General features: G+C 32.8%; 3 protein-coding genes and 2 non-coding genes across 14 annotated transcripts; 1 reads left to right on the forward strand and 4 right to left on the reverse strand.

The window, feature by feature from the left end:
- Nucleotides 1–1,678: 1,678 nt before the first annotated feature.
- Nucleotides 1,679–1,760, forward strand: TRNAS-AGA (transfer RNA serine (anticodon AGA)). Its single transcript has one exon. It is a non-coding gene; the product is annotated as a tRNA-Ser (tRNA).
- Nucleotides 1,761–2,556: 796 nt separating this feature from the next.
- PDE191 (Mitochondrial transcription termination factor family protein) lies at nt 2,557–4,168 on the reverse strand. The gene is made up of 2 exons (XM_068635482.1): nt 4,010–4,168; nt 2,557–3,698 (listed from the first exon to the last, which is right to left on the reverse strand). The coding sequence occupies exon 2, from the start codon at nt 3,690–3,692 to the stop codon at nt 2,682–2,684; it is 1,011 nt and encodes a 336-aa protein (XP_068491583.1). The 5' UTR covers nt 3,693–3,698; nt 4,010–4,168; the 3' UTR covers nt 2,557–2,681.
- A 360-nt stretch (nt 4,169–4,528) lies between these two features.
- LOC137828790 (putative pentatricopeptide repeat-containing protein At3g15930) lies at nt 4,529–9,523 on the reverse strand. The gene is made up of 2 exons (XM_068635481.2): nt 9,457–9,523; nt 4,529–6,049 (listed from the first exon to the last, which is right to left on the reverse strand). Exon 2 carries the CDS (start codon nt 5,980–5,982, stop codon nt 4,618–4,620), a length of 1,365 nt encoding a protein of 454 aa, XP_068491582.2. The 5' UTR covers nt 5,983–6,049; nt 9,457–9,523; the 3' UTR covers nt 4,529–4,617.
- Nucleotides 7,088–7,185, reverse strand: LOC137830796 (small nucleolar RNA R41). The gene has a single exon (XR_011084269.1). It is a non-coding gene; the product is annotated as a small nucleolar RNA R41 (small nucleolar RNA).
- Nucleotides 9,284–12,603, reverse strand: LOC137828792 (zinc finger protein). Of its 10 annotated transcripts, none has more exons than XM_068635490.2 (5): nt 12,556–12,603; nt 11,402–11,541; nt 10,681–10,768; nt 9,613–9,679; nt 9,284–9,523 (listed from the first exon to the last, which is right to left on the reverse strand). In XM_068635490.2, exons 2-5 carry the CDS (start codon nt 11,505–11,507, stop codon nt 9,470–9,472), a joined length of 315 nt encoding a protein of 104 aa, XP_068491591.1. In that variant the 5' UTR covers nt 11,508–11,541; nt 12,556–12,603; the 3' UTR covers nt 9,284–9,469. The 10 variants fall into 10 exon arrangements, with proteins under 10 accessions (XP_068491591.1, XP_068491586.1, XP_068491592.1 ...); XM_068635485.2 differs by having other exon boundaries at nt 9,613–9,712; XM_068635491.2 differs by having other exon boundaries at nt 11,402–11,538; nt 12,556–12,583.
- Nucleotides 12,604–20,621: the final 8,018 nt, after the last annotated feature.

The following is a 20,621-nucleotide window of genomic DNA, read 5'->3' on the forward strand; positions in this document are numbered from 1 at the left end:
TAAAACAATCAAAGTATTATTTGAACACTCAATTCCTTGCTAGACAAAGCAAAGTATTCTTTGGAACTTAGTCACTTGAACCTAAACACGAGCATTATTTAGAAAGCAATCACTCCTAACTAATGATTTGGTGAATAAAGTGATTTAAGATATCACAAGGTTTTGCTCACTAAATAGAGAAGACACGTCTTTTGACAAATACAACATTTAAACACTCTAGTCAATTGTTATACGAACATAAACATTGTTTATGAAGTTATGGGTACAAATTTGATAACGTTTTGGCAATTCTTAGTGACTTCTCTTCTTAGTCTTCAACTTGAAATATTTCTTTGAATAACAAGTTGAGAAACATAGTCATCGTAAATCTTTTTCTACACTTGTTGAGATACTTCACTTAAAAAATTTCATCTTCAAGGCTTTGTCTGTTCGTGCATGAACATAGACATGCATTAGATGCATTTCATGTAACATTAAATACTTAACTCTTGTTTAAGTAACATTTTGATAGCTTACATGACTTATCAAACCAGTTAGAGAGTTGTCAACCAAAATGGAGTAAAACATAGGATTGTGATAACACTTCTACTGTTGACATGGGATGCGTCAGAATGTGTGTTGGTGTGAAACAACTTTATAGTGTGTCATTTAAGAAATCTTTGACATTAACATGTGTTTTATAAGATCTTCTTGGTAGACGTGAAGATGAAAACATTATCTACAACACAAAACAAGCTCATAAAGATTTTTGTTAGGTAAAATATTTGCTTAAACTATTGTGTGCATGCATATCATTCGATGACAACTTCGCTTATTAGACGAAGCAAAAGAGAACACATATTTTGTATCGTCTATTGGACGGACCACACTACGTCTCACATGATTTGTCTTTTTAGAAAACTTGCGATTTACAAAACAAAGTGTTTTTATGATTTATTCTTTATTTATACAACACTTAATAAAAAAAATCCAAATGTGTTGAAGCATGTCCTAACAATCTCTCCTCTTTTGATGATGCTTTAAAACAATAAAATTTAAAACATGAGATTTTCATATAATAACATAACATATCAAGTTTTCAAAATATTTTCAAAACAATATGCAAACTTATAAAAAATAGCATATTATAGCTTAAGTTTGATGGAATTTCAAACTTTGTCACTAAAAAGGACTTTTCATTATATTTGATTGATATAATCTTGTTTGAGTTTATACATCTTACAATGACAACATTTTATTTCATTACAATAATTTTACGATAAAAGAAAAAATAAACTTGTGTTCACTATTATGCTCCCCTTAACATAAGTTTCCCCTTATCTAACATCTTTTTCTTCTCCTCTTTTTATTTAAAATTTAATTATTTTACTCCTTAAGGAACATCAAAAGACGACCTAAGTCCATCTCTTCATCCTCTGAGTTAGAGAGAACAAGTGAAACACTTGAAGATGTTAACGAATGTAGCTTAGGTAGAAGACCAAGAAGATAGCTGCACATGTCTTTCCACTTTTGGGCTTCCTTGATGGTAAGATCTCTAGCTCATAAAGGGAACCGAAGGCATTCAAAGTAGCCTTGAGACAAAGTTCGTGTTAATCGGTGGTTAGGTTGCAATGTGATATCACGTGTAGCTCTATTATATTTACTACTTATAAATAAATATTGTGAAAATAAACAAAAGGTGGGCGTGCCGGAGTGGTTATCGGGCATGACTAGAAATCATGTGGGCTTTGCCCGCGCAGGTTCGAATCCTGCCGCTCACGAAATTTTTATCAAACCTTATATATGCATTTTTGGTTTTCTCTTTTTATATATTTATAAAACTATCCCATTACTTAAATTATTATATATATATTTTTATTTTATTTTTTAATATCACTCATTCATAATTTTTCATATATTTATAAAAAACTATTATATGTCCTATATTTACCTATTAAATTATAATTAATAAAATAACTTGAAGCACCATTTCTTGAAATTTTGAAGCACTCTATCTCCTTTCTTACCTTCTATCAAGATAGTCTTATACACTTAAGAAAATGGTCAAGAAAAAGGCCATTCACTTAAGACATTCTTAAGATACTCGAGAAAAAAAGTGAATGTTGTACTTAGGGTGCAACCTACTTTTATAAGAAAAATGAATTATGAAGCTATACCAATTCTGAAAATAATCTAGAAATATCTATTTTGGATTATAGAATTCTTAAGGTATTTTCCAAAATATGGTAAAAGTAGCTAGGCCAACCTTGGTAACAAAATAGGGCAGATATGTAATAAATACAGCAAAAATATGGTAAAAGGAGCTAGCCAACCTGTAAACCTTTTCTCCACTTTCATAATCCAATTCATGCGATGCAATTCAATGATATGCCGGTGTCCTAGTGGAAAACTGAAAAGCATGTTCCCTTGCAGCTATGAAAAAGCTGGTTCATCTAGTGACTCACATGCATATGATGGCAGAGGAACAATCGGTACCCATTCCAGGAAAACATATCTCAATCATTGATCTAAAGGATAACCTTTCATCTTAGATATAATGTATGAAGAGATTATGAATTTGAGCAAAAGAACAAACTTATATGGAATCACAAATCCTTGGAAGTTACAGGACACCACATCAGAAGAAAAATGTCAATAAACTATTTAACTAATTATGAAAATCAATAAAATAGGGATTAGACCTAGTTACACAAGGCATGTCCTTCTAACAAGCCAAATTTCATGAAGAACTTCTTCTTATTGCAATCCAACATTTCACTCAAGCTACAATTTAAATTCCTCTCCTTTAGAAGTTTGTACCGTGGCTCTATTCTTCTCTTGAGGCCATGATGAAAGAAACAAGGATAATCAACAACTTCATCAACTTGTCTTCCCATCACATCTACTAAAAATTTGAACCTTGGTTCTAATGAATTCTGGATGCTCTTGATCAAGATAGGAGGAAAACCAACCACCAAAGCAACTATCTGTCTGTCCTGAAATTCACGCCTCTTTAGATACGTATAATTGGGTACCAAAAGCTTGTTCACATCTCTACTCAAGATTGCTGGAAAGTTCACAGCCACTGCTTGAAGATCCTGCTCACTCAGACCTATTGACTTGAGGAACTGTGAAGTAGGGCGGAGTCTTTTCTCAATACTATAACCCATAATATAGGGGTCCTTAACTATAACTTTTCCGATCATTCCATCTTTATTGAGACCAAGGCTAGCAAGAAAGTTCACAATTTCAGTCAACTTTGTTTCAATGCTGTAGCTTATAAGCCTAGGGTTGAGCAGTATCATTTTCCCAATATGCTTTTCAGGGATACCCAAAGCCTGAAAAAAGGCCAAAAGGGGACAAAGCTTCTCTTCCACACTGTTTGAGAGTATGTGAGGGAACTTGGCTATGGCAGTAGCAACCTCACGTGGTTTTGTTCCCAGGGTCCTGAGACACTCAACCGTGGGCATAATCTTGTCATAAAGATCCAGCGCAAGAATCTTGGGGCATTTTGAAACAATTGTGGGCAACTTTCTTTCTTCAATGCCAATGCTTCTCAAATACTCCCAATTTTCACTTGCTCTGTCCTGATGCACATCCTCAAGGCGCCTACACCGTCGGAAAATTCCTTGCACACTGTTCTCATCAAACCCTTTATCTTTGAAAAACCACATCATGCTGCTGCAGCTGTTATTGCTGCTCGTGATCTCCATTTTACACTAAAAATAATTTATTTTGAGAATAAAGAAATAAAATTTAGCTTACATACGCAAACACCAATAGAACCAGAAGAGTAACATGAAGCTCTCAACTTAGCACATTCCAATTCAAATTCAAAGGTTAGATCACACTTTGTTCAACACAAACAGATATGTGAAACCGATTATTCACACTCACAATTTTGCAAGGGACAAAAAAAAGGGTTTGGAAAATTTTTGCATTGGAAGATTAAAAATTGTTTGAAAAAGGAAAAGGAAAAATGAAATGGTATAACTAAGAAATGGATATGGTGGAATGAAGAGTCAGTTACCGAAGGGTTGAGCCGAATGCATGCGTGGGAGGAGAAGAGGCTTCAACACTGACAGTGAGGACGAGCGTAGGAGAAAAATTAAAATGACCCGACTGAAAGATAAGGTCTGTAGCTTCCCCTGTTTCATATTTCGACCGTTCGATTGATTAAATGTTCCAGATTTTGACACGTGCTTTAACAAAATCTTTTATTACCATTCTTAATACTATTATTTTAATTTTTTTATTTTTTATATTAATTTTTTTTATTATATATATTTATTTTCAAACTCAAAATTGTATTTAATTTCATAATAAAGCATATTTTTTAATATGATATCTGTATTTCCACACTTCCTTCCTATCAAACCTAGACCTGAATTTCACTCTAATTAAGCCTTAAACATGTTATGAAAACATTGATTTTAATCATTTCTTGTTATTTATAATTTAAAATTATGTTTGAGACGATAAATAAAATATTTGTCAAAATTATTATTTTTTAACTTATTTCACAAAATTTCACATTAAGCTTAAGATATGCTCTCATTTGATAACTTTATTAGATAAAGAATTAATTAAAGTATTTACCTAAACAAAAATTCTTAATCTATATCAAAACACCATCTTTTATGCACTGATAACATGCCCAATAGTTTTAAGTCCCATATGAATGTTCCTGAGCATCAGCTGAGTTGCTTTGGCCTCGGGGTGAGAGGTGTGACCAGCCAGAAACTTGTGAAGGACTCCATTAATTTCCACATAGCTCCAACCAGGTGGCTTCTGGATGCCAACATCATCAACAGCCTTTCTCACACTTGCAGCTTCATCGTGCTTATCCATGAGAGTTAGCATGTTAGATAGCAGCACATTACGGGCTCCATGATCATGCTCCATCGCAAGAAGCTCATGGCTGGCAAGTCTAGCCAATGTCACATCCCCATGTACTTTGCAAGCACTCAACAGTGATCTCCATATCACAGCATTGGCCTTGAATGGCATATTCTGAATCAAATAATATGCTTCATCCAATCCGCCAGCCCTACCAAGAAGGTCAACCATACAACCGTAATGCTCCATTTGAGGACTAACACCATACACACTCAACATGGATTCAAAGAGCCTCTTGCCATCATTAACCAAACCAGTATGCCCACAAGCACATAAAAGGGCCACAAATGTAACCTCATCCGGTTCTAATCCTAGCAACCTCATCTCTTCAAACACGGCCATAGCATGTTCACCAAGACCATGATGAGCAAGGCCAGACAAAATGGAGTTATAGAGAAAAGTAGTTCTCATATCATCTCTTGTTCTGCTGAACACATCCAAAGCAGTGTCTATGCTTCCACACTTGGCATACATATCCACAACAGCACAAGTGAACCCCCTGTGGGTTCCACAGTGCCAACTCGCACCATCATACTTCTGGTGAATCCTTCTTCCCAACTCAAGGCCACCTAGCCGCGCACACGCCGCAAGAGCGGCAACCACTGCAACCTCGTCCGGTTCCAACCCCAAACTTTCCAACTCCACAAACAGCTCCAATGCTTCCTGAAAACACCCAGAGTGACAGTAACCACTAATCATAGCCGTCCAAGAAACCACATCTCTCTCACCCATTTGATCAAACAACCTTCTAGCAACCTCAACTTCTCCGCGCAAAGAATATGCACTCACCAAAGAAGTCCAAGCCGCAACACCACTCTTTCCATTCCCACAACTCACAACTCTCTCAGCCACCTCCAAGCACCCACATTTCGCGTACATATCAACAAGTGCATTCATCAACAACTCATTCTCATTTACACAACCCAATTTCCTATACACCAAGCCATGCACCACTCTCCCAGTCCCACGATCCTCCAAGAACGAACAAGCGGACAACAAGGCAACGAGGGTATACTCATCAACCTCAACACGATTCCCTCTCATCTCTCCAAAAACCTTCAGAGAGCAATCAGCACGACCCGCACGCACAAGCCCATTAATCATCGTGTTATACGAAACGCAGTCCCTCACAGGACTTTCATGGAACACCTTGCACGCAGTGTGGGCATCCCTGAAAGCAAAATAAAAATGTAAAACAGCGTTGAGAACAAAGACATTTGAGTCAAACCCAGTTTTTATAACGTGGGAGTAAAGCTGTTGAGCGAGTTTGGAAAGCGATAGTTTGGCACAGGACTTGAAAAGGAATGGGAAGGTGAAAGAGTCTGGGGAGATGGGTGGGGAGGAAGAGAGCATTGACCTGAAGAGAGAGAGGGAATGGTGGGGGGTTTGGGACAGAGAGAAGGCTCTGATAAGGAAGTTGAAGAGGAAGAGGTCAGGGTTGGGGATTTGGGAGAAGAGAAGGTGAGAATGGTGGAGGTGGTTGGTGGCGAAGAAGGAGATGAATGGGGCCATGAGGAAAGGGTCGTGGTGGCGCCCTGTTACCACCGCTTGGGCCTGGATTTGGAGGGCTTGGTGAATGGTTTTGCATGATGCTAACACTGCTTTCAAACTCCTCATCTTTTGCTCTTACTTATGCTGCTAATAAACACGCTTCCTCCAACACAGTCGCAGACCAATCAATAAAATCCATGGTAATATCTTCTCATACTTGATCTGGAATAGGAAGGGGCTACAATAACCTCCGAGAGGCTACAATATTATATTTGTTACGTTGCTAATATCTTATCATACTTCATCTAACAAGTTTTGTATCATAAGCGGAACCTGTGGTTGATCCTTCACTATGGTGACACAATTGTAGCATAGAAAAATGGACTTCCAAAGATTTAAGCAAATGCTGGTTCTTAGCAGTTTTCACATTTGTGTTGAAACCCTTCTCAAAAATGTTTCATGCCATACACTTGAAATTCTATTGTTAAAATTCCAAGTGACCCAAACTCTCAAAACTAAGTCGCTACAACCTAAAGGAATTAGAAAGACATTCCAAGTAAATGTCGTTTGTTGGATTTTCCAAGAGAAATTCTTTACCATAGAATAAATACTAATCTTGTTACCATCTGCAACTATAACCATTAGTGGCTCACGTTCCTCAATTCTGCTGCCAAACTTCACCATTTGGATATCTAAGAATTTTTTATTTTTTTATAGTTAAAGGCTCGGAAGGATCCATTGGTAGTTTTCTAATCACGAAGGAACAATTTTCCATTAGCTCGTAAAATAGGTAGTTTTCAACATCATAGCCTTCAAAATCAAAACACAACAAAGAAGAAAATAGTTAGATACCGGCGCGAATAGGCAGGGCCATGAAGACACACCAAAGCCAAGAGTTCAATCCGAGGCGAGGATATCCAAGAATTTATGAGTGATTTTCATTGTCTAACAAAATATGAAGGGGAGGTTTGTTAAAAATAACATATGACCTGCATTGTTCTAAAATTCGCAACTCCTGTTAAAGCACTGATCCAAATCTGAAGGTCATGGTAATAATCCAAATTAGTTCTTGTTGGTGTTAATTTGTGGTCTCTAAAACATTAACCTATAATTTCTTGTGTCAAACTATATTCTACAGCATAGGGTTCATTACAGAAGTAACAGAGACTTGACTATTTTCATTCATAAAAGTTAGTGTCAATGTTCTTGTTGATTGAAACTGAGACTTAAGGGGTTCAGACTTTTTAGTCACACCTGACTTTTTCTGCAACACTGGTTTAAGGCCAAATATGCCCTATTCTTGTTGAGTTACCGGGAGGGTTCTGCCAAGTTGATGTATTAGTCACTTCAAACATTCTAGCTACACCAATGCTTTTTTAATTGTAGTGGGTTGAAACATAAACATTAACATTTGTATATTTTCCTTTAAATTCCAAGAAAACAAGTCAACCTGTACTGTTCTAAAATATGTAAGCCATTAATATTTGATTGTATCGAAAGCTTCATGATATTCATCTATTGATGCAGTTTTTGTAGGAGATTCATCAAGTCTAGCATAGGATCCAGACAAAGATCACCAAATCTTTCTCTTATTAATGTACTATAAGCCTTTCAAGGTACTAAACAACAAATGGTAAATTTTGCCGATGTCGTGTGCATTGTAAGGCACAACCTTTCAAATGAACTACTGACATGAATTTTCTCAGGTGTGTGGTCAATTGGAAAAAAACTTTCTCACTGATATAGCGATTGGGCGACATTCTTCCCGTGCAAGAATAAGTTGTGGAACAATTAACACCTCAGCTATTATTGGAAGAATTCAAATCATCTGAAGAAGAGAAGTTGGTTAATCATTGAACAGTTGAAGAATTCGTAAGTGTATGTTATAGAGATCCCACTAGTTATGCTAAATGTGCACCCAATCAAGTAGAGAGGTGTTCCATTAGTTCCTTCATCACCATGACATTGCCTATAGAATCAGCTATGACACTCCAAAATAGATCAAGTCAAGCTGGTACCAATTTGATAGGGTTCAAGCAAAATAAAAGGGAAGAGAGAAAAGATCTAGGTATACAAAACTAAAAGAGGTATATATATTGAATATTTTTTTTCTCAATTTCAATAAAAAACTTATACAGCTATTATATACTATAGTAATAATACATAAAATAACTTAACTTAGCTTTAGTTTATACGTGCATGAAAACATGCTTAACCAAAATTAAATCCAATATTTTAAAAAAAAATCAAGATTTAGTTAATACAGATTTCTAAGATAATTTTTTTAATCTAATTATATATAAAGACCAAATATTTGTTTTAAAATAAATATAACTTTCTAAAATAAAAAATAAGTCCAACTTAGATATAGCCCAACATAAAGCAATTCTTTAATTGTTTTGTTTCCAAACACATTTGTCAGAACATCTTTAAGCATCCATGTCCAATATTTTAAATGTTAAAACTATTATATATATATATATATATATATAAAGAAAAAGATAAAATAATAATCAAAATAGACTACAGGTCATCAAAACAATTACTTTTTTTTCTCCTCATAATATAATTACTTTTTTTTCTCCTCTTTTATGTAAATATAAAAATCTATATTATCATTAATTTATTTCAAATTATAAATTACATGTTAAATCTAAAAATAATAGTGTATATTTTTATTTAAATAGATATGTAAAATTATTATAAATACTAAAATAAGATAGTATAATAAAAAAATATGAAGAGTTTGTATAATTTGAATAAATATTTTTCAAAGAAGTGAAGGATCACACATTGAGATTGTCCACAAAATAATAAAAAAAACATTCTACAAAGGATCCACTATACTGGAAGATATTTTTGCACGAGAAGCCACGACAATGATAACAAATCTAAAGGTATTTCAGATTTAAATTGCGAACAGGCTAGTTTTTAGTTTTTCTTACTAAGAGAATTAACTTTAATATCATATAGTAATCAATCCAATGGTATAGGGATCATCCACCAAACTTGTCCAAAAAGTATTTGTTTCAGCAACAATCAACACAATTACAAACAAAACTGTGCAAGATTCTTACTGAAGCTTACAATGATATGAAATTTAATCATAGAGACCTTCTTCATGCCAAAAATCCACTAAAAAATCAACCATCTCCTGCACAAAGATGTGAACATCATTTTATCATTTTTTTTTACTGAAGTTATCCCCAAATTTGATAACAAAAACTATGTATAAGAACTTACAGTTAATGATATTGGCTGTTGAAAAGGTTCCTTGGATAAAAGGAGATCCTCATAACTTGTTGTTAAGCTGCAAGAGATATCCAGGTTACTGTTGACATGTCTACATAGGATACATAGGATTTCACAAACACAAGAAGGCAAAAACTACAAAAATGCATCTAAGACCTTAACCTTATAAAAACCAGAAACTAGAAAGACTGACCACAAGACCAATGGATTATTGATTAAATTTATAAAAATGAAATAGACATTACAGGTATACATAGATTATAAAATAAAAGTTCTCACTCTGACATTCACAGTTGAAGACAATATTTTCACCTGTGTTTGTATATTCAGAGAGATGGTAACAAAACTCAAGTTTCATTTGTCAAAACATGTAATCAAGATAACAAAAAGGTCAATTAATTTGCTGCAAAAATTCATCTTGACAATATCTTTCCATACATGTCTATATTTCTGTTGCATAATAAAACTCAACAGATAAGAGAAGGTTGCTGTCACTCTCCCTCAAATTACAATAATTATCTATCTAACTATTATGAGTTCAAAAGTGTCTGGCTGACAATCCATTCCCTGTGTTTTAGCCCAATGATTAAGTTGTTTCCCAATAATCCAATTGATAATTCAATTTTGGATTCATCATTAAGAAACAAAAAACCTCATCAACATGCATGATACGATCTTTTCCACCTAAAATACAAATAAAAAAAAGAATCATCTAATGCATCAGTGCATGACCCTACACAATTAGTAAACATAGTGTCATATTATTAGATTAAATAGAACACTTATCTTTCAGTAAATGTTTCCCATAAGTTTTAAACATGTAAAGTCAAAGGGACATCAAATGGTATTGACAGTGTAAAACTCTTTATACTGTGAATCCAACTTAAATCCTAAAAGACATTATTATACCATTAAAAAACTAGCATTCCTCTCCCTTTTTTTATAACAATTTTACACCGTGGTTGCAATTTAAGTCCTAACAAACATTATTATATCATTTATATAGCCTTTCTCTCCTCTCCTTTTTTATAAGGTATGAAATCAGAAATATGCATATACCTCATAATTGAATCTCTAGGTGGTCTTTCCAATTTTTTAGATCGATTACCAACCCATTCTTTTCTCATTTGATGCCAAGCTATTTCGGCTGCAAGAAAACATAAAATATACTTTGAGAACTTTGAAGTTTTAAAGTGAAAAAATTCAGTGTCCAATAAATCAATGACTAAACAGAGTCTCACAAGTCATAAAAGTCAACATTCAAGAACAATCTGAAGATTTAAAACCTGGCATAATACGCAACAGGTTGCCAAGATCTTTGGTTGCATATGTCAATTATATATAAACTTTACATGCATATATTACCTAGTTTGTAATTTTGAATTATACTCTATACAAGTAAATTAAACACACGAGCAATTATTTACCTCAATGAATTTTCACATTTTGTACTTTAAACTACATGGAGAAAATAAAACCAAACCTCAAAAAAATAATGTCATGCTAAGAAAGTATAACATTGATAAAACTCAGGGTAAACAAAGCAGCACTTGGAAACTCACTAAAATTATTCTAATAAAACAGTCATGCTATGTTATAAGTGAATTTAAAGTTAAAAATTTCAATACTAATTATGAATATTACTAATAAAACCAGTATAATATATAAACTTACAATACACTTGAATAGCTGAAACCACATGACAGATTTTAGGCATTAACACATATAAACTCTTCTTTTGTCTTCTAAATTATAAAAGTAATGTAATAAAATAGCATACCATGGTTAACAAATAATTCTTTCTCAGTGGACTTTTTGTCAGCATCTTGTGATCCCTCCGAAGAACATTTCTGGTGGGTGTTTGAACTACTACCATTGAGTTCCATCTTCTATGGGACAATCAACATGCCTTCTAAGCTACTAATTCACAGGCAAAGAGATCAAGTAGAAGGCATGCTGTCAGATAAATCCTTTCACTATTAAAAAATGTTGGCTCAATATTTGGGAACTGAAAAAACATGTCAGTTGAAGCCAGTAATTCAAAAAAAATGGCAGAATGTTCCACATTCAAGACAAAGAATTAATTTTTCCAATTTCAAGTTTATATTTATATGTTGGTCACTTTTCAAGCACTAAAAAACTCACCACTAGAAAGTTATTTTCAAAAGATTGCTGTGTGAGGTTCAGACAACTAAACAATTAGCAAATTCAATAAATTAGACCAAAACAGTTGTTTAGATTATTTAGGGTTCATAGGAGAAGTCACTTCTCTCTAAGATAAAAAGCATAACTAATCCAAAGAGGAAAATAAAACACTATTTAGAATAATGCATTACTGAGGAACAACTATTCTTACATCTTTTATATTACACAACATCAGTTTGACTAACACACAGACTTAAACAAACAAAAAATTAACAAAGAGACAGATAATAACCAGCTTCTCTCTGCTTTCACAAATTTCAGTTTCCAACTCATATTCACACAGATGCCACACACAGCACAAACACTCCCAAAACCTATTTATTAAATTAAAAAAACATACTGCCATTGATTCATTGCATCAATTTTCAGATACAAGCAATCTATTACTCTTTTCAGTAAGCACACACAGTTCTAGTAAAACAAAATCGAATTCATACTCAATTTCCTCCATCTGAGTAATGCAGTGAACAAAAGTAACAACAAAAAAGAATAGTAATTAACAGTCAATTGAACAGCAAGCTTAAGCATAAGTGCCTTAACAGAAAAAACAAAAACTGGCCACAAAAAAAATAAACAACGGAATTGGATTTAGGATTCAAAGCAGTGCAATTTGATCTTCAAATTTTTACAGCGTTTGGTGTTTACCTACGATGAACGAAGATCCTTCTGAAATTCCTGTATTAGGGGAGAAAAGAAGAGGAAAATAAATAGGAAAAAAAAAAAACCTACCGTGTCTCGCCTTTCAAATGTTTGCTCCTATTTCTAAGTAAAGTTTACTTTTATTTATTTCTTCTAAGAGTTAATATAATTATTTTAAGCAAAGTTTCCTTTAATTTTATTTTTTTTAAGATTAATGTATAATTTAACAATAGTAAATGACTTAATTCTTCAAAGGGATAAAGTTGTTTGTTAATTTAATTTTCAATATAGTTACAAATTTAATCAAACTTTATTGATAAAGCTATTTTTCTAGGGCTCATTCAATTAAAATCAATAGTAAGAAAATTAGGTGACTGAATCAAATAATAAATTTCACCATATACCTGAAATTATATTTGATTTGGTGTTAGCGGCAGGAATAGAGAGAAAATATTTCAATATTTAATATATATTATCAAAAAGATGTAGTCACATAATCGAACGTCATATCCAATTTATTATAGTAGATCATTAATTTAGAATTTTAAATTTGGTAACTACCGAAATTAATCAATTAAACCTTAAATAGATTCTGAATTTTTTTTTCTTTATAAAAAATTATTTTTATATAGATGGTAATCAAATTTAAAATTGTGAATATTTTTTAATTTTGGTAACTTTTGTTTAGTGATAAATTAAACTTTTATATTGTCTACAATATTAACGTAATTAATAATTAATAACTTCAAAATAATAATAATAATAATAAGCATAAAAATATATGATCACATAATATTTAATTGTAATAATATACAATCTATTCAAATCAATCAATTTAATGGAGGATGATTTTATATAATATGATAATCAATTCTAAATTTTGTGGATATTTTATAATGTGTAAATGATTTTAATAATAATTTTTTGTATTTCCTTGAATATTAAAGTCATGAATAGTAATAATAATAATAGTAAAATTTGTGATCATATTTTATAGAAATTGTAAGGCATTTAAATTCCACTACTAAACACATTTAAATCTCATAATAAAAAATTATAAATAAATATTAATGTATATATTATTTTATCCTGGTTCATGCTCTTCTAATGCATGCTTCTAGTTCTAACCTCCACTAATACAATAATTCTTGTTTTCCAAATGACACCATCATAAGCATACAACCAAAATTATTCAATAACAATAGAAAGATATTATAGCAATTGGTACATAGAATAAAACAAAAGGTAGTATTTATGAATTTATCTCATATCACACCTTTCATGTGAGATAAATTAAGGGAAATTTCTAACAAATAGGTAAGTAACTTTCCTATAATAATTAAGTTTTAAAATTAAGCTGTGTTTTTTAAATTAAATTAATTATAATATTTAAGAGTAATTATAATTATCATATATCATTGATTCTCTAATAATTCTTCTTAAGCTTAAAATCTAGGACGATACATGAGTTTGTAAAATATCACAAAATGTGAAGTTAGAATAAAAGTATTTGTAAAGACACGTTCAAATTGTTAATTAGATAAGGCACTTTTTGTTTTTGTCCCTATTGAGATTTATCTTGAACAAAATGACAATCAATTTCAACATATTTTTTTCATTCATAAAAATTTGAGTTATTTGTTATATGAATAATAGTTGGATTATCACAATATAAAATGGTAGGATGTGATGGAACACACAATTCATGGAGAAGCGTATACAACATGAGAGTTCACTAATGATATTAGTCATGGCACGATACTCAATTTTAGCAAATGTGTTTATTGTTTCTTGGTTCACCATGACAAGAGACTTAAACCTAAAAAATACAATAATAAATAATGGATTTTCTAGTTGTGAGGTAAGAAACTCATATTGAACCACAATATGCTTGTAAGTGGAGAGAAAAGTTGAATGAAAGTAGTATGTCATGGTCTGGGGAAGATTTGACGTATTACACCTTTTTTAGTGAAGCCTGTCAATGTGAGGACAAGGAGAAGACATACAATGTTATAATAGGTTCACAACACAAGTGATGTCTAGGAAGGTGACTTAAGGTAATAGTCTCCCCACTAATCTTTTACACGTAGTAGGATTATATAAGACTTAATGTGTTAGCTTCATTCCCAAAAAGTATTTTAAATGACCCAAATATTTGATGTTGAATTAATGCCAAAGGTTCCCCTAAGGAGTGAAATAACCAATCCATCATCTCCTATAGTTATAATATTATCAACATAACACAAGTAAAATAGTGATTGTTAGATCGAGCAATTATCACTAGGCCAAATGCTAAATTGATAGTTAGGGTGCAACTATTTCTACTTAAGAGTGTAGTAGTCCAAGCTCCATGATTTCATTATGACTTAACTCACTTGACAAAGTCACAATAAGCATTGAATTGCTCAGAGTTAGATACAACACTAAGCAACTTTATTTTTAGGTATGATAAAAATTGTGATGCTTAAACAATATGAACCCAATCTTAAACTAATATAGTACGTCACATACATCTTTATGTTTATTATGTGCTCCAGATCATTATTTTGTCTTATGTCTAACCAAGGAGATCCAAAAAAGCTCACATAACATCAAAAATCTCTTGGAACATGAGCTAAAACTAGTTTGTTTCAACAACTCCCAAGTGTTTGCTTTGTCAACCTAGAAAAATTTATTTGCTTCATAAGACTATGTGTTTTTCACAAGCTCAAGCAAAGGCACATTGTCCAATAAGAGATAAGTACATCCAACTACCGAGATGTTGCTTAAAGAAGAGAAAATCATTTAATACATGCATCGAGTGCATTTCATGCATCTTGCACATCCAAGTTCATTAGACACAAGAAATACGTTCAAGTGAATGTGAAGTCGTTCAATAGTTAAAAAATGATTTGTAACGACTCTAGTGACAACAACAATTAGAAACACTAATAGAACACTCTAGCAAAACAATAAGAATGACTTTTCCAATCTTATTCACAACAAAAGCATATACAATATTCAACAACACTGCCTTTAATAATCAAATCTTGAAAGCTCAAATTAGTGAAATAAATTTTTTGAAAAACTCATTATATTGTTTCTAATTGTATATCAATCCTTCTAGAGTGTATATTAAAACATCGATGCAAATACTCTATTTATAGAGTTTCGAAATCACATATATAAAACTAAATCTCACTCTTTTAATCAATTATATTAGTAATTAATCAATTATATTCTGAAAACTTGTTAAAAACCTAATTGGTTAAAAGGTGTGATAATCGATTAAATCATTGAGACAATCTTCTCCTACTTTATGCTTATATCTATTAAAAGAATGATAATAGATTATAATGTTTTTAAAACATTTTTGAAAATATTTTTCATATTTCAAAACTCATTTTAAGATGATTTTGTTCTTGTTTTTGTAAATACCTTTATGTGAAGACTCAAACAACTTAATAATGAAAGTTAAAACATCCTAAACACATTTACAACATTTTAATCTTCATTCTTCATCATCAAAACATCATCACTTTGAGGCTTAGGCTTCTTTAAGTCCAACAATATTGCATGTTGTGATGGTTGTGCCAACTTAAGAATGATAAATTTTCGAATTCAGTTTGTGAAAATCTTTGTCAGTTTGTGTGACCAATAAAATCCTATCTTCTAACTGCACACTTTTATATGATAGTTGCGAAAATCTACCAAAAGTTTTTAAAACACATTTCAACCCACCTTTTTTTTGCATTTTTCATAATTTTCCTTGTCACGTTTCTTGTATTTATTCCTCTTGTTTATTCTTCCTTATTTTCAACAAGTTTTTCCTCGTCCTTATGTATATCAGGCTAGGTTTCAAACAATACTCAGATTTAGCCATAAATGGATATGCTCCAAACAATACTCAAGTTTTTAGTCAAGGGTGATTATATGTTCAAATAATACCTAGGTTGTTTTAGTTAGAAGTGGTTCAAATCCAAATAATACTCATTTGTATCTTTGCAACATTAGTTGCTTAATGGAACTCAAGCAGTTGATCCAAAACTAGAGGTAGTCTAATGTAAAACTTTATTATCCCTTATCTCTTTAGATTGCACATTATTAATCTTCATCTAACTTAAGAGGGGGAGCTTTGAAAAAAGCAAGTTTTGAAAATAGATTTTTAGGCAATATGTTTGTCAAACAAAAATGTGCAAATGATTATTCATCAATTAAAACCCTTAAGAAACTACTTCCTAAATTGTTTGTCAAATATTAACTTTGTTTGTTAACATCAATCAAATGAAGGAAATTTACGTTAATGGTGCAATTCGCTTTTGTTATTACGGATATGGACCATTTTTTTTTATTATGTATATATGTAAGTCGTGGGGGGTAGGGAACAACTTTATTCAGCGAGATAGAATTCGTCAGAGAGAATGACAACTTTGATTATTATTTTAAAGTCATGTAGGAAAAACATGTATTTTTAAAATCACGAGTCGTTTATCAACCCCACAACTTTTAAACTTAACACAGTTGTGGAGGTGCTCCACAACTTTAAAATAATAATTAAAGTTGTCATTCTCTCTAACGACTTTTATCTCATGGATATGAAGTCGTGTTGGTCGAAACGGTCTCGGTTAATAAAGTTTTTCCTTACCCTCACGATTTACATATATATGTAATAGAAAAAAAAATATGTATATCTATGTTATCCAGAACTGGTAGACCGAGTAGCCGATAAGGTACACAACCACATGACCTTTCGGTCAAAGTCACAAAGTGCAAAACCATGCTGATTAAATAGGATAATCTTAACTAAGGGTTGCAAAACATCATTAAAAATTTATTGGGCTTGGACCAATGTCATTAAGAAGGAAGGCCCAATAGAAAGTTATAAATGAAGAAGACCCTTATGGTAAAAGGTAACTTTTGGTTAAACTCATTGGATAACTAAGACACCTCATCTGACTTGACCGTCGAATTATCTTTGCAGGTACCCCACCCCCTTAGACTTACAAGGAGGACAGTTGAAGCCGGAGAGAAGAGGAAGCAAACTCGATAAGGGATATTCGATCTCACATTGTAAGAACATTTTGGCACCCACTGTGGGATCGAAAGAAAAATTTATTGAGAAACCACATGGTAGCAACGCGAAGCATGATGGGAAACGACAAGCAGAATGAAGAGATACCATCAACGAATCCAATAACTATGATGTTAGATATGAAAAGGGAACTCGAGAACATGAAATGAAAAAATGGTGAAAAGATAGAGGCCTTGAAGGTCGAAAACGAAACATTTAGAAAAATAAAAGAGTTAGGCCACACACCGACAACCCAAGAGAATATGAAAAATCACAGTCAGTTTGAGAACCGCACCGTGACACGAATGGAGGGAGAGAACAACTCGCACCTTCATTGGACAGGGCATACAAATGCGGAGTTATGGGATCATCGTTGTGCTGGCATCCCTTTACCGAAGCGATCATGGAGGTATCATTGCCACACAATTGGAAAAGCTTGTCGTACAACCTAACGTATGGAACAGACGCAAAGCCAAGGTCTTTCCTTCCTGGAGACTTAGTATAGCGGGTGAAAGATGATGCCCGGAAGGACAAGATCGAGGGAAAATTTACGTCAAACTGGGAATGACCATTCCGGGTAACAAAAGACTTACATAACGGAGCATACCGGCTAGAAAGCCCCAGTGGACAACCGATACCGAGAATGTGGAACTCTAGCCATCTTAAATTTTATTCTAGTTAAGAAAAATGTAAGTGTACTCTTTCCTACCAGCGGCACACCGTTCTGGAAAGGAAAGGCTCAATCGGGGAGGTTTTAACGAGGCACGAGAATGAAATGCACGTTTTCAATGGTGTTAACTTCGTTGGGAAGAAAAACCTATTGGCCAAGGAAGAATCCTAAAAATGGATCTTTGCCGACAAGATAAAAAACCAAGGAAGAATTTGAAAAATGGATCTCTAGTAAAAGCAAGTCGAAACGTCGAATACAATTTCACAATATGGCTAAACGAACAAGCTCAAACAAATAAACAAGCGAATAAAGAAAAGTAAAATGCAAGTAAAGAGAGCCAAATAAATAAATAAGTCATGAATATGAGAATAAAAATCATAACCAATCATACAAAAGGTCATTACAATAACGTCTAAAAACAACAAACCGCTAAGCGGTGACCAATCATAAAAAAAACGAATCGCTCACATTAGCGACATCAGAAAGGGCACGAGCACATTTTGGCTAAACAAAATATTCAAAGTCTTCAAAGTCTTCATGCCTTGTTGCCCACATCATCAGGGCTTGGAGTGACGGGTTGCCTAGACTCCTTTTCACCATCTTCGTCATGGATTTCAGTAATAAGCATCAGCTCCCCCTTATAGAAATCCTAATTAACATTAATTTTTCCTTCATTAAGGGGAATACTGTAAAAGAACGATGCCTGCTCCAACTCTTTGTTAAAATTGAGTTCATGTTGGTGAAATACAAAGTCTTGGGTGCGTTGAAGATCTTCACCCACCTTGTGTAAGGCCACTTGCAACTGCTCGACTCTCTCTGCTCATCCAAAGAAGAAATAGTCCTCTCCGTCACACTCTGCTTAAGAGTATCGTTCTCGACCAACATGGCCTTCTTCTTCTCCTTACTGGATAGACAACGAGCCTACAATGCATCATTGTCCAACTTTAGTCAGACCAACTCGATTGCAAGATCTTTGTTTTGGCCAAGTACCACGTTGTTGGAGTCCAAAGCATATTATAGGGAAGAGGTAGACTTGGTCAGTTGAGCCTTTAGATCTTCAACATTTGCACCATCTAGATCACTTGACTGTTCATGAGCTGACAAGACGCGTTAGTCTTACGTCAGTCAGGAACAGTGCTGGAGGCCCATCCCACTTAAGAAAAATAAAATATACTTATAATGTGCGCGCTGGACCAAGTTGTTCAGCAAAACCTGTCGCCATCTCGTCTATTAGACTTTTCGTTTTATAGAAAGCTTAAGACTAGGGGGCCTATGTCCTACCCAAAACCGAGAGACCAAGTAGCCGATAAGGTACATGGCCACACAACCTCTTGGCCAAAGTCACAAAGTGTAAAACCCTGTTGATTAAATAGGCTAATCTTAATTAAGGGTTGCAAAGCATCGTTAAAGACTTATTGGGTTTGGGCCAATGTCATTAAGAAGGAAGGCTCAATAGAAAGCTATAAATAAAGGAAGGCCCTCATAGTAAGAGGTAACTTTCGGTTAAACTCTGAATTAGATAACTAAGACACGTCATCTAATTTGAACGTCAAAGTATCTTTGCAGGTACCCACCCCCTCAGACTTACAAGGAGGATAGCCGGAGTCAGAGAGAAGAGGAAGCAGACTCGATAGGAAATATTCGGTCTCATATTGTAGTAAGAACAATATTCATTATAACAAAAACAAATTACACAAAATTTCCATCAAATCAAACTTTAATAAAAGATTTTAAAAAAAAATCAACCTTTTTTTTTAACATGTTTTCACATGCTTTCTTATTCTTTACCAACATTAAATAAAACTTGTTTTTTTTATACACATTAAACACACCTAGGGAGTTTTTCTATCAATATGAATATGTGTATATAGTTTATATAGCTTTTCAAAATATACTCATCACGTACACACGTGACTATAGTTAAATTAGTATGGGGATTACCTAATTTATAATTTTTAAGCATTTTCAACTCAAAATGTCAAATATAATATTTGAATTTAAATTTAAACAATACACAATAATTAATTTAGCAATAAAAAATTAAGTTTAGAAATAAAGAGAAAATAACACATTTTTATAACTTATAAAGAAAATAAAAATACCATTGTATTTTTTCTATTCAAAATATATATTGTTCTTAAAAAATTAGTTTTTGCTGACCTTCTATGAACCTTCTTTTTAATCACTTCATCGATATTTATATTGATTCAACTGAAAAAACAAATTTGTTGTTTAAATGGACCAAATATTATTTAAGTTCATCGATCCAATTTTCAAAATAGAGGTTAATGGTGTACGTTTATTTGTTTAAAATTTTAAAAATGTTATTTTAATAATGTATTAAAAGTTATTTAAATTTAGATAAGGGATATATGTATTTTATAATTTCATGAGTATAAATTATTTTTTGTAAAATAGAGTATGAAATAATAAATA

The sequence above is a fragment of the Phaseolus vulgaris genome, chromosome 7 (genome assembly GCF_051622355.1).
Source record: "Phaseolus vulgaris cultivar YP4 chromosome 7, ASM5162235v1, whole genome shotgun sequence".
Taxonomy (NCBI): Eukaryota; Viridiplantae; Streptophyta; class Magnoliopsida; order Fabales; family Fabaceae; genus Phaseolus; species Phaseolus vulgaris.